We start from the raw sequence: 12,412 nt of genomic DNA, 5'->3' as shown, positions 1-12,412 counted from the left end.
AGAAAACACACGTGCCTGTGAATTAAGAGGAATTTCTATCCTCACCTTCTCCAGCCCTGCTGTCTCTGCCGCTGCTGTCACTTGTTTCCAACCCCCGCTCATTATGCTCATCACATATTCACTTCACTGTGGCCAGAAGCTGCAGCAGCGGGGAGTCGGCAGCATCGGAGACCAAAGATCAGCACCACGGACAGCGAAGCCAGGGACAGGTGAAGAGAAAGTTCCTGTTCTCCGTGTGTTATCACGGATAGCACACGGAGAACACACGTGTGCCATAAACACGGCACACGGAGGGCAAAACGCACCTTTGACACGTCCGTGAAAAACGTGCGTGACTTTCACGGACGTGTGAAAGAGGCCTAAAGTGAATTGAGTCTGTGAAGAAAAATGATAGGACTCAGAGGCCATCCGTGTGTCATCCCAATTCTAGGAGATTAGAATACTGTAAAAATGGACGCATAAACCAAAAATGGATGAAAATCAGATCTAGCACACTGATAAAAAAAACCCAAAACTGACTTTTGAATGAAGTCTCAGTAAGGCCTCTGCCACACTCACGTGAATTTCACGCACGTGCCGAGAGACACGTATTTTCCCTGCGTGTTGCGTGCAGGTAAGTACGTGTCTCTGGTACGTGCGTGACACGTGTGTTCTACGTGTGCTATCCGCGATAGCACACGTAGAATCAGTAATTATTATACTCACCTGGTCCTTCCTGCTGTCCGCGCTGCTGTCCGTGGTGCTGATCCTCGGGCTCCAGCCCTCCCGTCTCCCCGCTGCTGATGCTGCCAGGCAGTGAAGTGAATATTCTATGAGATTAATGAGCGGCGGTCGGCAGCAAGAGGCAGCAGCGGCAGAGACAGGAGGGCTGGAGAAGGTGAGTTAATGTTTTTTATTTTTTTCCCTGACATGTGTGTTTACTCCGGCGCGTGTCACACGGGACCGCATCCACACTACACCCGTGTGGTACGGGTGCGGGCCGTGTAACACCCGTGCTGCCGGAGAAAACACTGACATGTCAGCGCTTTGAAAATCGCACACACGTACAAACGCACACGGACACACGTTCCGTGTGGTTTTACGTGTGTGTGCCTGCTACAATAGGGTAGCATTGGTTAAAGTGTCTCCGTGCCGCCGGTACGTGTAAAAAATGACAAACACGTGCCGGAGGCACGGATGTGTGGCACAGGCCTAAGGCTGTGTTCATATGTCCTGCAGTCCTCTGTTATCACGGATCCGTTAGAGGTCAGATTGCAAACAAAACTTTTTTGTCCCTTCTTAAATAACGGATGTGGGTTGGATTTGTTTTTAACATATGGAGTCTATGGGCAACGGATCCTTTAACGGATGTCTATTTATCGTCCATTTGTAATGGATCCGTTAAGAAAACAACAGATCAGTTAGAAATGCAAGAAAAACGGATAAATAGTAATCCGTTAACGGATCCGTTGCCCATAGACTCCCATGTCAATAAAACGGATCCAGCAGAAATCAGTTTCCCAATGGATCTGTTCTAACAGATTGCTACAGGACATGTGAACTTAAGCCTAAGGGGTACTTTGCACACCACGACATCGCACCCGCGATGTCGGTGGGGTCAAATCGAAAGTGACGCACATCCGGCGTCGCTGTCGACATCGGAGTATGTGAATCCTTTTTACTACGATTAACGAGCACAAAAGCATCGAAATCGTATGATCGGTGTAGCGTCGGTCATTTCCATAATTTCAGAAGGACCGATGTTATGATGTTGTTTCTCGTTCCTGCGGCAGCACACATCGCTGTGTGAAGGCGCAGGAGCGAGGAACATCTCCTACCTGCATCCCGGCTGCAATGAGGAAGGAAGGAGGTGGGCGGGATGTTTATGTCCCGCTCATCTCCGCCCCTCCGCTTCTATTAGCCGCCTGCCGTGTGACGCCGCACGACCCGCCCCCTTCGGAAGGAGGCGGTTCGGCGGCCAGAGCGACGTCGCAGGGCAGGTAAGTGCATGTGAAGTTGCCATAGCGATAATGTTCGCTACGGCAGCTATCACAAGATATCACAGCTGCGACGGGGGCGGGGACTATCACGCTCGGCATCGGCTTGCAATGTCGTAGTGTGTAAAGTACCCCTAAGACCCCTTTCACAGTGTGTTCTGACCTCCGTTCAGTGGTCCCGTTGGGGCTTATGTCCGAACCTCCTGCAAAACGGGTTTCAGACGCATGTGCCGATGGAGCCCCTGACTATAATGGTGTAGACAGAATCGCCATGTGCTCTGTCGTGCACCTTTTTCGGGAGTATACACTTACAGGAGGCGGACAGGACACTCAGACACAGTCTACTATGTCTTGGTGTCCACCTCTAGAAAGCGTTTACTCCCAAAAATGGTGCACGACAAAGCATACGGTGACTCCATCTGTACCATTATAGTCAGAGACCCCGTTGGTGCATACATCCGAAACTCGTTTTGCGGGGGGTTCATACGGAAGCCCCAACGGGACCACTGAATGGAGACAATAACGCAATGTGAAAGAGTCCTAAGACGTAAAGACAGATGGAAAGGAAAAGGGTTTCACACAGATATTTTGACTTTTCAGTTTAAAAAGTCTGCATAAAAAATCCCAACATTTTTGGGCACAGCTTTTGTGTATTCAGTTTATTTTCAATAATCAGGTTGCTTTTTTCTTAACATTGCAAATGCACAGAAAAAGCGTGCCCATATACTCTGTACGGGTATGTGCACACAACACCTTTATTCAGACAGCGGAGCCAGCGAGGTTTCCTAGGAGAGGCCACTTCAGGAAACATCCGACTTTCTAGTGTTTCAACTTTAAAGAGCGAGCGGCTTCCAAACGATGCCTCCCGAAAAATGAACGTTTCCTCTTTTAGCTGCTTCATGATTTCCCAACATTGAAGCGGTGAAACGAAGTAACAAGAGACAGAACATGTGGGCAGCAATGTAGTTTTTATGTGTTTCATTTTTGCAGCGCTTTTTCAGGCAGAATCCTCCTAAAAAAAGACGTTGAGTGCACATACCCAATGTGTGTTTTCCTGTTCAAATAAATGGGAAGCTTAAATGGATATAAAAGCATATTTGTTTTATGCAGAATTTGGAGCAGATTCCATGTCAGTATCCTCTTTAACCCCTCAACACTTCCATGAGGGATATATCCATCATGGAGTGTGTCAGGGACCTGGGAGCGGCTCGGACGCAGAGCAGCTCCACAGAGGGAAGATGCCGGCTATAATATGTAGCCGCCATCTGCCTCTATGGCCATGTGCACACCGTGAGTATTTGGTGAGGGTTTTTTACCTCCGTATTTGTAAGCCAAAACCAGGAATGGAACAATCAGAGGAAACGTAGAATAGAAATATGGGCACCACTTCTGTATTTTTTACCTACTGCTGATTTTTTTCCAGCACCTGTAAAATTCTAATGTGAAATTTTGCATATATGTGCATGGGTTGCCAGTCATAATATTTGATGCTCATTTTGGCAGTAACCACTATTAATGGGTGGAAATATTCTTTTTAATGTATTTAAATGTTTGTGTGACAATTCTTACACATACAAAGATACTTGAGAAAACAAAGATTTTTCATTGCAAATTTGTTTTGATTAAAGGGATTGTCCGTTCATTTTACATTGATGGCCGAGGCTGGGTACTGCACATTTGCCTCCCATTCTAATCAATAGGAGGTGGCTGTGCTGTCAGAAGATGAAGCAGCTCCGGAACTGAGCATTTCTGGCAGCCTGCACCGACAACAGCTGATCGGTGGAGGCGTAGTGTGTCAGACCCCAACCGATCAGACAGTGATGATCTATCCTTAAGGGTGCTTTACATACTGCGACATCGCTAACATTTGCTAGCGATGTCGTGCGCGATAGCAACCGCCCCCGTCGTGTGTGCGATATGTGGTGATCGCTGCCGTAGCGAACATTATCGCTACGGCAGCGTCACACGCACATACCTGTTCAGCGACGTCACTGTGACCGCCGAACAATCCCTCCTTCAAGGGGTAGGTGCGTTCAGCGTCATAGCGACATCACCGCGACGTCACTAAGTGGCCGCCCAATAGCAGAGGAGGGGCGGAGATGAGTGGGCAGAAGATCCCGCCCACCTTCTTCCTTCCTGATTTCCGGCGGGACGCAGGTACGGTGATTTTCCTCACTCCTGCGGTGTCACACGTACCGATGTGTGCTGCCGCAGGAACGACAAACAACCTCGCTACTCACCTGTCAACGATTTTTGGTTTTGGAGCGACCTCTCCAACACCAACGATTTTTACCTGTTTTGCGATCGTTTTAGGTCACTCAGAGGTGTTACATGCTGTGACGCCGTATGAGCGCCACAAACACTGTGACCCCGACGATGTATGGTTAGCGATGTCGCAGTGTGTAAAGCACCCTTAAGGATATGCCATCAATGTAAAGTAGTGGACAACCCCTTTAAAAGGAACTTGGCAGGTCCCCTGACTGTCCCAAACTGCTGCCTATAGCGGTATACATGCAGATTTATTTAATCTGATAAGGTTTTTTATGTTGCACACTAATCACTATAATTTTGAAGAAATAACTTTTATTTTTCAGCATCGCATATGAAGCAGGACCAGTCCTGCTGGGTATCTCTTCCCTGGACTTGTCCTACCTTACATCCTCTATTATTCTTCACTAGACGTGATTCATGGACTAAAGGGTGCTTTACACGCTGCAACATCGCTACCGATATATCGTTGGGGTCACGCCGTTAGTGAAGCACATCCGGTAGCGACATCGCAGCGTGTGACACCAAGGAGCGACGATCAACGATCGTAAAATCGTCCAAAATCGTTGCTCGTTGACATGTCACTCCTTTCCTTAATATCGTTGCTGCTGCAGGTACGATATTGTTTGTCGTTCCTGCGGCAGCATACATCGCTGTGTGTGACACCGCAGGAAAGACAAACCTCTCCTTACCTGCCTCCACCGGCAATGTGGAAGGAAGGAGGTGGGCGGGATGTTACGTGATGTCGCTATGACGCCGAACGCACCTCCCCCTTGAGGGATGGATTGTTCGGCGGTCACAGCGACGTTGCTGACGAGGTATGTGCGTGTGACGCTGCTGTAACGATAATGTTTGCTACGGCAGCGACCACCAAATGTCGCACGAGCGACGGAGACGGGTGCTATCGCGCTTGACATCGCTAGCAATCGCTAGCGATGTCGCAGTGTGTAAAGCACCCTTTACACGATGTAGAAGATAGAACAAAAAATGTTTATCTTCTCCAAATCCAAAAAAATCAGATCATAGTGTGATCGCAATGTTATCAAACGCTGATCAGAGTGTGATTAGCATAACTGATACGAATTTCACGGATAATAAAAAATAAGCTCATCTACACCATAGCCTCATGGTAGATGTCTGTGTGTGGTCCGTGTCTCTCTCCCCCCTCCGTGATATGCCTTTTTTACCTGAAGATTAAATAAGACTTTTCTGCAAAAAACTGGTGAGTACCTTCTACTCTTTTTTTTCCTCCGAAAGCATATCACTATAGTAGCAGTTGGGGGCAGTCAAGCGATCTGAGGTTCCCTTTAAAGGGAATCTGTCACCATTTTTACGCTACTCTGTCTGAGAGCAGCATAATGTAGAGACAGAGACCCTGATTCCAGTGATGTGTCACTAACTGAGCTGTTTGCTGTCATTTTGATAAAATCAATGTTTTCTCTGCTGCAGATCTAGCAGTTAGGCCGGAGTCACACTTGCGAGGGACTCGCGCGAGTATCGCATCGCATCATCCGACACGTCCGCACAATCTCCTGACAGGAGTGGGTCAGCACCATATATTTCTATACAGCTGAGACACTCCTTCTGGAGAGCAGCAGGCCGTGTTGGAAGATGCAAAGTGAGACTCGTGCGAGTCACACGCAAATGTAACTCCGGCCTTATACAGAGCTCATGAATATGCTGAACTACCTGGTGGCACACCAAGTAGTCCTCTAATGATAATCTACTGCTGATTAAACTGTGATTTTTCAAAACTACACTAAGCAGCTCAGTAAGTGACACATCACTGGAATCAGGGTCTTTGTCCCTATGTTATGCTGCTCTCAGATTAGGTGGCAAAAACCTGGTGACAGATTCCCTTTAATTAGCTACAACTGACGAAAAATGACATGTAAATTGTCATTGTTGTCAAATGCTTGATTTGTCATCATACTTAGATTATATACTGAAGATAAAACCAATTAGATTATAAAATTAGATTATATGCTGTAGATGAGGATGGCAAGTTAAGGTCAGAATACCAACGGCCAGCATGTACATGATCACATATTCAGACTGTGAGACACAGGTGATGAGATGACCCTTTCACTGCCATCATTTGTACCCCAAGTGAGTATGTCCTAATATATAGGCAGCTCAGGGGCGGACATATCATTGAAGCAACCTGTGCAGCCGCACAGGGGCCCATAAGGTAGGGGGGCCACTACCACCTCCAAAGCAGGTAGAATTGTGCATTGTGATGAGCTATTGGACTTCAAGGGGCCCATTTATTAATGCACAGGGGCCCTTTTCTGTCGCTGCGTCCAGAACGCGAGTAACAGTGATCGTGGGAACGCACCGTTAGTCGTCTTCAGCCTTTTATTAGGAGCACATGTTGATAGCGCAGATGGTATTTATGAAGGTTAAGGAATGTGTGAGCGAAGTGGCTGACCATAGACGGTCCTAAGGTTTACTAAAGATCGTCTTTACTGTAGCTAATAAAATAAAAAAAAAAAACATTTCTTCAAGTTTAACCACCAAATCGAACCCATACCATAACTCACATCCCCTAATTCTATATTACAGGACAGAAGGACCCCGACAGCCCCCGCTATAAATACAACTTTATAGCTGATGTGGTGGAGAAGATTGCACCAGCTGTTGTGCACATTGAGCTCTTTCGCATGTAAGTTCCACCTTTGCAATGAGTATATACAGTATATATAAACGGTTCAGACGGGGACGTATAATTACTCATGACAGGCAGGATATATTAATGTTAGTCTCCAGGTGGAATACCTTAACCTAGCATCCGACATAGTCCGCAGCATAAAGTATATCTGATATAACAGTAGACATATTTCAGCGATCACTCGTATATGATGTCTTTTCTATGCTGTGCGCAGCTATATCCGTGAATACTCACCTGTTTTGCATCATGTAAATGCCAATCCCATAGTCAGATGGCTTCTGTATTTTGTATGTAGTGACCTTATAACTTTCACCATTATGTCAATTTTATGTCCAAAATGGGGTATTGATTGTTTTCAGCGTTTAGATATTGTGTTTCTTTTATAATCAGGCCCAGCTCTGCAGTGACATCAGTAGATCAAACTGTCAGTCATTACATGTCTCACACTGTTAACATTCCCTTTCATTTAAAATAAGCTCTGGAGGCAGATTCGAGGAGAGATCTGTATCCAGCCCATAGATCACAGATACCAAGAAATCATTTTATCCAACTGTCTATGACCTGCATGCCCATACAGATGGCTTTGGTGGGTTGATGCTACTGACAGAGCTCTCTTAGAGGCCCCTTTCACACATCCATGTCTCCGGTACGTGTAACGTCCATTTTCACACGTACTGGAGACACGGGCACATGCAGACCCATAAAAATCAATGGGCTTGGGCACACGTGTGTGCTTTCCCATGGACCGTGAGGAGCATATGTGTGTCTGTGTGCTCCACATGTAGACATGTCCGTTTTTCTTCATCAGCACGGATCACATCCGTGCGGTCCATGTGACACATACCGGAGAAAACCACGTTTCTGTGAAATAAAATTAATTTCTACAATCAGCTGCTCCAGCACTGCTGTCTCTGCTGTCACTTGCTTCCGACCCCCGCTCATTATGCTCATCGCATATTCACTGCACGGAGGACCGGAAGTAACAGCAGCAGGGAGTCAGCAGGCCGGAAACCAGAGGGGAAGACATCAGCACCACGGACAGCAGCGCTAGGGACTGGTAAGCATAAAGTTCCTGTTCTCAGTGTATGGTGCCATGGATGTGCCAAAATCACGGCCCATGGAGGGCTATACGCAACTTTTACACATCCATGCAAAACGTGTGTGGATTTTCATGAACGTGTGAAACATGCCAGAGGTGGTTTCCCAATTTTTTTATTCACTTATATCTGCATGAAGTAAAAATATTAAATCAGACACCTAGAAGTATTAAAAAAATAATAATTTTGAAATAATCAGACTGTATGAGAGGGCTAGTATAACACAACACATCATCTATATACCGCCAGAAGTTACTCTTTCAAAAAGATTTTTTTTAAAAGTTTATTAGATTTTGTTCCTTTCCTATAAATCTAAATGCATCCTTTTTCTTCATGTTGTATCATCTCACAGCCGTCTCTTGTTCTCAGGCTTTCTTTTTTTGGAAAACGGGAAATTCCAGCAGCCAGTGGTTCTGGTTTCATTGTCTCAGAAGATGGTTTGATTCTTACCAATGCCCACGTGGTCACAAATAAGCAAAGGTTAAAAGTGGAGCGCAGTGACGGGTCCACATATGACGCCAAAATCATAGACGTGGATGAAAAGGCCGATATTGCCTTAATCAAAATCAAAGCAAAGGTACAGAGATATTTATCTTGGTTTTTACAGTGGTCTTCAATCTGTGGTTAGTACGACTTCCAGCAAAACTATTACAGTCTGTATCTACCGGGACATGCTAGTGGTTGTAGATTCGCAACAACCAGATGGCCACAGGTTGGGGACTATTTTGTATAAGAAAAAGTGCCCTATACAAGCCATTTGTGTGCAATTTTAGTACTAAGCAATCACCCCCTCCATGGAGTGACAGTGTGTGAGTGGTTGCTCCATCAGTGTTTTGCACTTGTTTCCTCCATCTTTATTAAGGGGTTTTGCAGCATCCTATTAGTGCATTTGTTTCTATGGCCTGGGCTGGTAAACACTGTTGCCCTTTGTTTCTGTGAATTTTTCAGAATTTTTGGGGGAATATTTAATTCCTCTTTTTGTGGTTTATTTTTTTATAAAAGCTTGTGTATGTGATAAAAACTAGGCACTGAAACTTGGGTACTCGTTAATAAAAATGTTGTACTTCTACTAGACTGGTACCAATCCTAATTCTAAGATACTTAGTTCCTTGGGGCACATAATGGTGCATTAAAATGAGCAGATAAATGAGCCCTCGTAGGAACACTCAATCCTTCAAATCTGCCCATGTAAACATGTTGTCAAGCATCGGACGTCTGAGAAAAACGCTGGGGAAAGAAATCATTGTTATTGGCACCACATTGCTCTGTGTAAGTTGGGAATGTACCAAAAAATTGACAGGACCCTAATCTAGTGGCCGCCGGATCAGAGTGCTTTGAACGTCCTCATGCCTGCCGGTATCCCCGGTGCCTCTTATGATTAGTAGGCTTGGTGTGTCGACATGTGGGCTTCAGGCCAAAAACAATGAGGTTGTGTCGGCCCTACTGATGGGATGGCGGCATGTGGGAGGGTCACAGGACTCTGGTTAGGTAGCCACAGACTATTGATATGTCTTGCAAATCTTTTTAATGAACTTTACAACCATAGTCATATGTAGCGTAAATGCTAGCGTAAATCTAATACATGGAACTGCAAATCAAGGTAGATATGATTTTATAAAAACTCACGTCATGTCTACTATCAACTTGTTCACATGCTACGTTTTTGGAAAGGTGAAAAAACGCTGCACTTTATAGTACCAGCAAAGTGAATGAGATTTCTGAAATCTCATGCACACGCCTCTTATTTTTTCCTTGCATATTTGAACCATCAAAGTGTTTTGTTTTAAAGGCTGCAATCACACTTGTGTGTGACTTGCGCGAGAATTGCATTGAACTGCCCAGACTGGCCGCTGGCTCTCCTGACAGGAGCAGGTGAGCTGCATAGAAATACATGAAGCTCACCCGCTCCTATCAGGAGAGCCGCCCTCCGGTCCAGGCAATTCAATGTGGTGCTCATTTGAGTCACATGCAAGTATAACGCCAGCCTAAATCTGCAGCGTATCAATTCATTCAGCATTTTAACCGCAAATAAAAATGCTCCAAAAAGCACAGATTTTACTGAGCATTTTTTTGCAAGTGTAGCACTCTGGAAAACCAGGTAGATGTACACATAAGCCCCCCGCATAACACCCTTTCCCACACAGGGTTAAATCAGCCGACCTGAAACCCTAGTCACCCCCCTCAGGGAAGGACAGACACACCAGTGGGCGGGACAAGGCGGTTAGGAAACGCCCACCTAGGGGTCTAGAGAGCCCGGGGCGGGAAAACAATTCCAGTTTGAGTTTGAGCTTGGAGTGGAGGTGAAGCTGACAGGTGCCAGGGTCGGAGCCCTGACACCTTGGCTAGGTGGCAGACGGTAGCCAGAGTCTGCAGGAGACGGGAAGACGGATGCCGGAGATCCGAGGTGGACCAGGGCAGGGTTGGAGCCCGCCGGTACCGACACCGGAGAACCGACCCGGAAACCGTGTGCACAGAGGGGGTACTTCGACCCTGAAGCCAGGACCGGCACCGACGGCCTAGCTAATTATCCAATTGAGGGCAGGATTTTAGGTCCTGTCCCAACCTAAGACCCGAAAAGTAGACAACCACCCACCGAGAGGGATAGGGCAACCGCCAGGGCCCGAAGATCCCAAGGGTCAGTGTCAGACGGGCACGGCTCCCAACCAAAGGACCGGGAGCAGACTCCCGTGTTTCAAACCGGGAAATCCTACCTACAACAGACTGAGTGCAGAGGAGAGAGACTTTGACTACCAACCCGGGTGTGGGATCAGATACACCCGTCTGCGGCAGCCGGCCACCATCACCTTGGTTTACCACAGGACTTGTGTGCTTTATTCGACCGTGAGTAACATCCCCGGCCTGGCCGGGTGTGTCGGCCCCTGCAATCATCATCCTCAGCAGAGAGACACTGGGTCCCGGGACATCCATCCCTACCCACGGAGGGGTTAACATCCAGCTGCCAGCCCAACGTCCCCGGAAGCCCCGCAACGGCAGCGGTGGTGCTACATCTCACCACACACCGTGGGTGGTGTCACAGACATTTTACAACCAATCCCGTATAAATACGTCCCCCTTTTATTCGGAGTGTCCGCGCGACCCCTGGGTCCGGAGAACCCCTCGAGCCGTACCGTAGATCCGTATGCGAGCACCACCGGCTGCTAGCACGGGGGCGGCACACAAGCACCCTGGATTTTTTGTGCAGAAAAATTTGGTGCAAATACTCAATGTGTGAACATACTCTTTGCATTTAAAGACACTATTGAACAATGCCTTTGCAAAAATGCAATGATCAAAGAAGATTGTTATTCCGCATTTGGTCAACATCTGCAGAGAATGGGCAGGAAAAATGCAGCAATTTTGCTACGTATGAACACAATTCAGTTTCATTCTAGATATAGAAATGCTGACAAGTGCAAAATCTCATTGTTAAATGTTAAACTGTTTTGCAGTCCGGACCATGGTAATTTTCTGTATTTAGGGTGTTGGTGGTGTAGTTTTTTTGGTGTCTACAGAAGGTTAATGCCATTCATATACGCATAGATGAAAGTGAAGGAAGCCCGGGTCAGCCTGTGATGCATAGTGAGAACTGAGTGCAATATTAGGCCAGGTATCTAACACCATCTGAGAGATTATGGGATCGTGTACATGGAACATGTCAGTCGCTGTGTACACTGGACTCCAGCCAGAGAGCAGAACTCATTACTAGACCTCTCTGGAAATGAATGACAACAACCCTGCGGCCGTACACAGAGCTGACTATTATGGAAGTCTGTGCGCTCCAGTAATGCTCCCAACCCTACTTTTTCTACATGAGCCGTAACTGCAGGGGTTGGATAGGGATAGTAATTCTGATTGAAGGGGATATAAGATATACATATATATATATATATATATATATATATATATATATATATATATATATATATATATATATACCTACACAGTGTATATATATATATATATATATATATATATATATACTGGGAGTTGTAGTTTTTTAACAGCTAAAGTGCCCCTTGGATAAATCTGCCATGACTAAAATTGAAGATATAGAGGGCTGTGTGATTTACTGTTCCTTGAAATGAACATGATCACGGGGTATTCTGTAACCACCAATGATCATCTAATATATAGAGCCAAGTATATGTGTGCGTGTGTGTGTATGTATGTCAACTAAAGGAATCCGCACCGTCACCATATTACAATCACAAAATTTTGCACAGACACCTCATTTGACTCAGGGAATGTCATAGACTATGTTTTGAGGGGAAAATTTAATCCTGCGCTTTACAGTTATTTGCCAAAAAACCTGCTTACATTTAAGTGAATAGAACTGGGAGCTACAGGTCATTAATAGGAGCTGTGATTGGTTGCTATAGGCAGCGAAGGATATTCTTACT

The 12,412-nt window shown here is 46.0% G+C and overlaps 1 protein-coding gene and 1 long non-coding RNA gene across 3 annotated transcripts in view; one reads left to right on the top strand and one right to left on the bottom strand.

The window, feature by feature from the left end:
* The window catches only part of LOC142310868 (uncharacterized), a 193,234-nt gene that overhangs the window by 27,621 nt on the left and 153,201 nt on the right, over nucleotides 1-12,412 (bottom strand). The gene's annotated exons all lie outside the window — the stretch shown is intronic.
* The window catches only part of HTRA1 (HtrA serine peptidase 1), a 41,566-nt gene that overhangs the window by 3,370 nt on the left and 25,784 nt on the right, over nucleotides 1-12,412 (top strand). Inside the window, exons 3-4 of the mRNA XM_075348626.1 lie at nucleotides 6,810-6,909; nucleotides 8,382-8,589. Coding sequence (XP_075204741.1) covers nucleotides 6,810-6,909; nucleotides 8,382-8,589 — 308 coding nt within the window. The remainder of the gene's footprint in view (nucleotides 1-6,809; nucleotides 6,910-8,381; nucleotides 8,590-12,412) is intronic.

The sequence above is a fragment of the Anomaloglossus baeobatrachus genome, chromosome 5, assembly GCF_048569485.1.
Source record: "Anomaloglossus baeobatrachus isolate aAnoBae1 chromosome 5, aAnoBae1.hap1, whole genome shotgun sequence".
Lineage (NCBI taxonomy): Eukaryota > Metazoa > Chordata > Amphibia > Anura > Aromobatidae > Anomaloglossus > Anomaloglossus baeobatrachus.
This window is presented reverse-complemented; position numbering and strand designations above follow the sequence as displayed.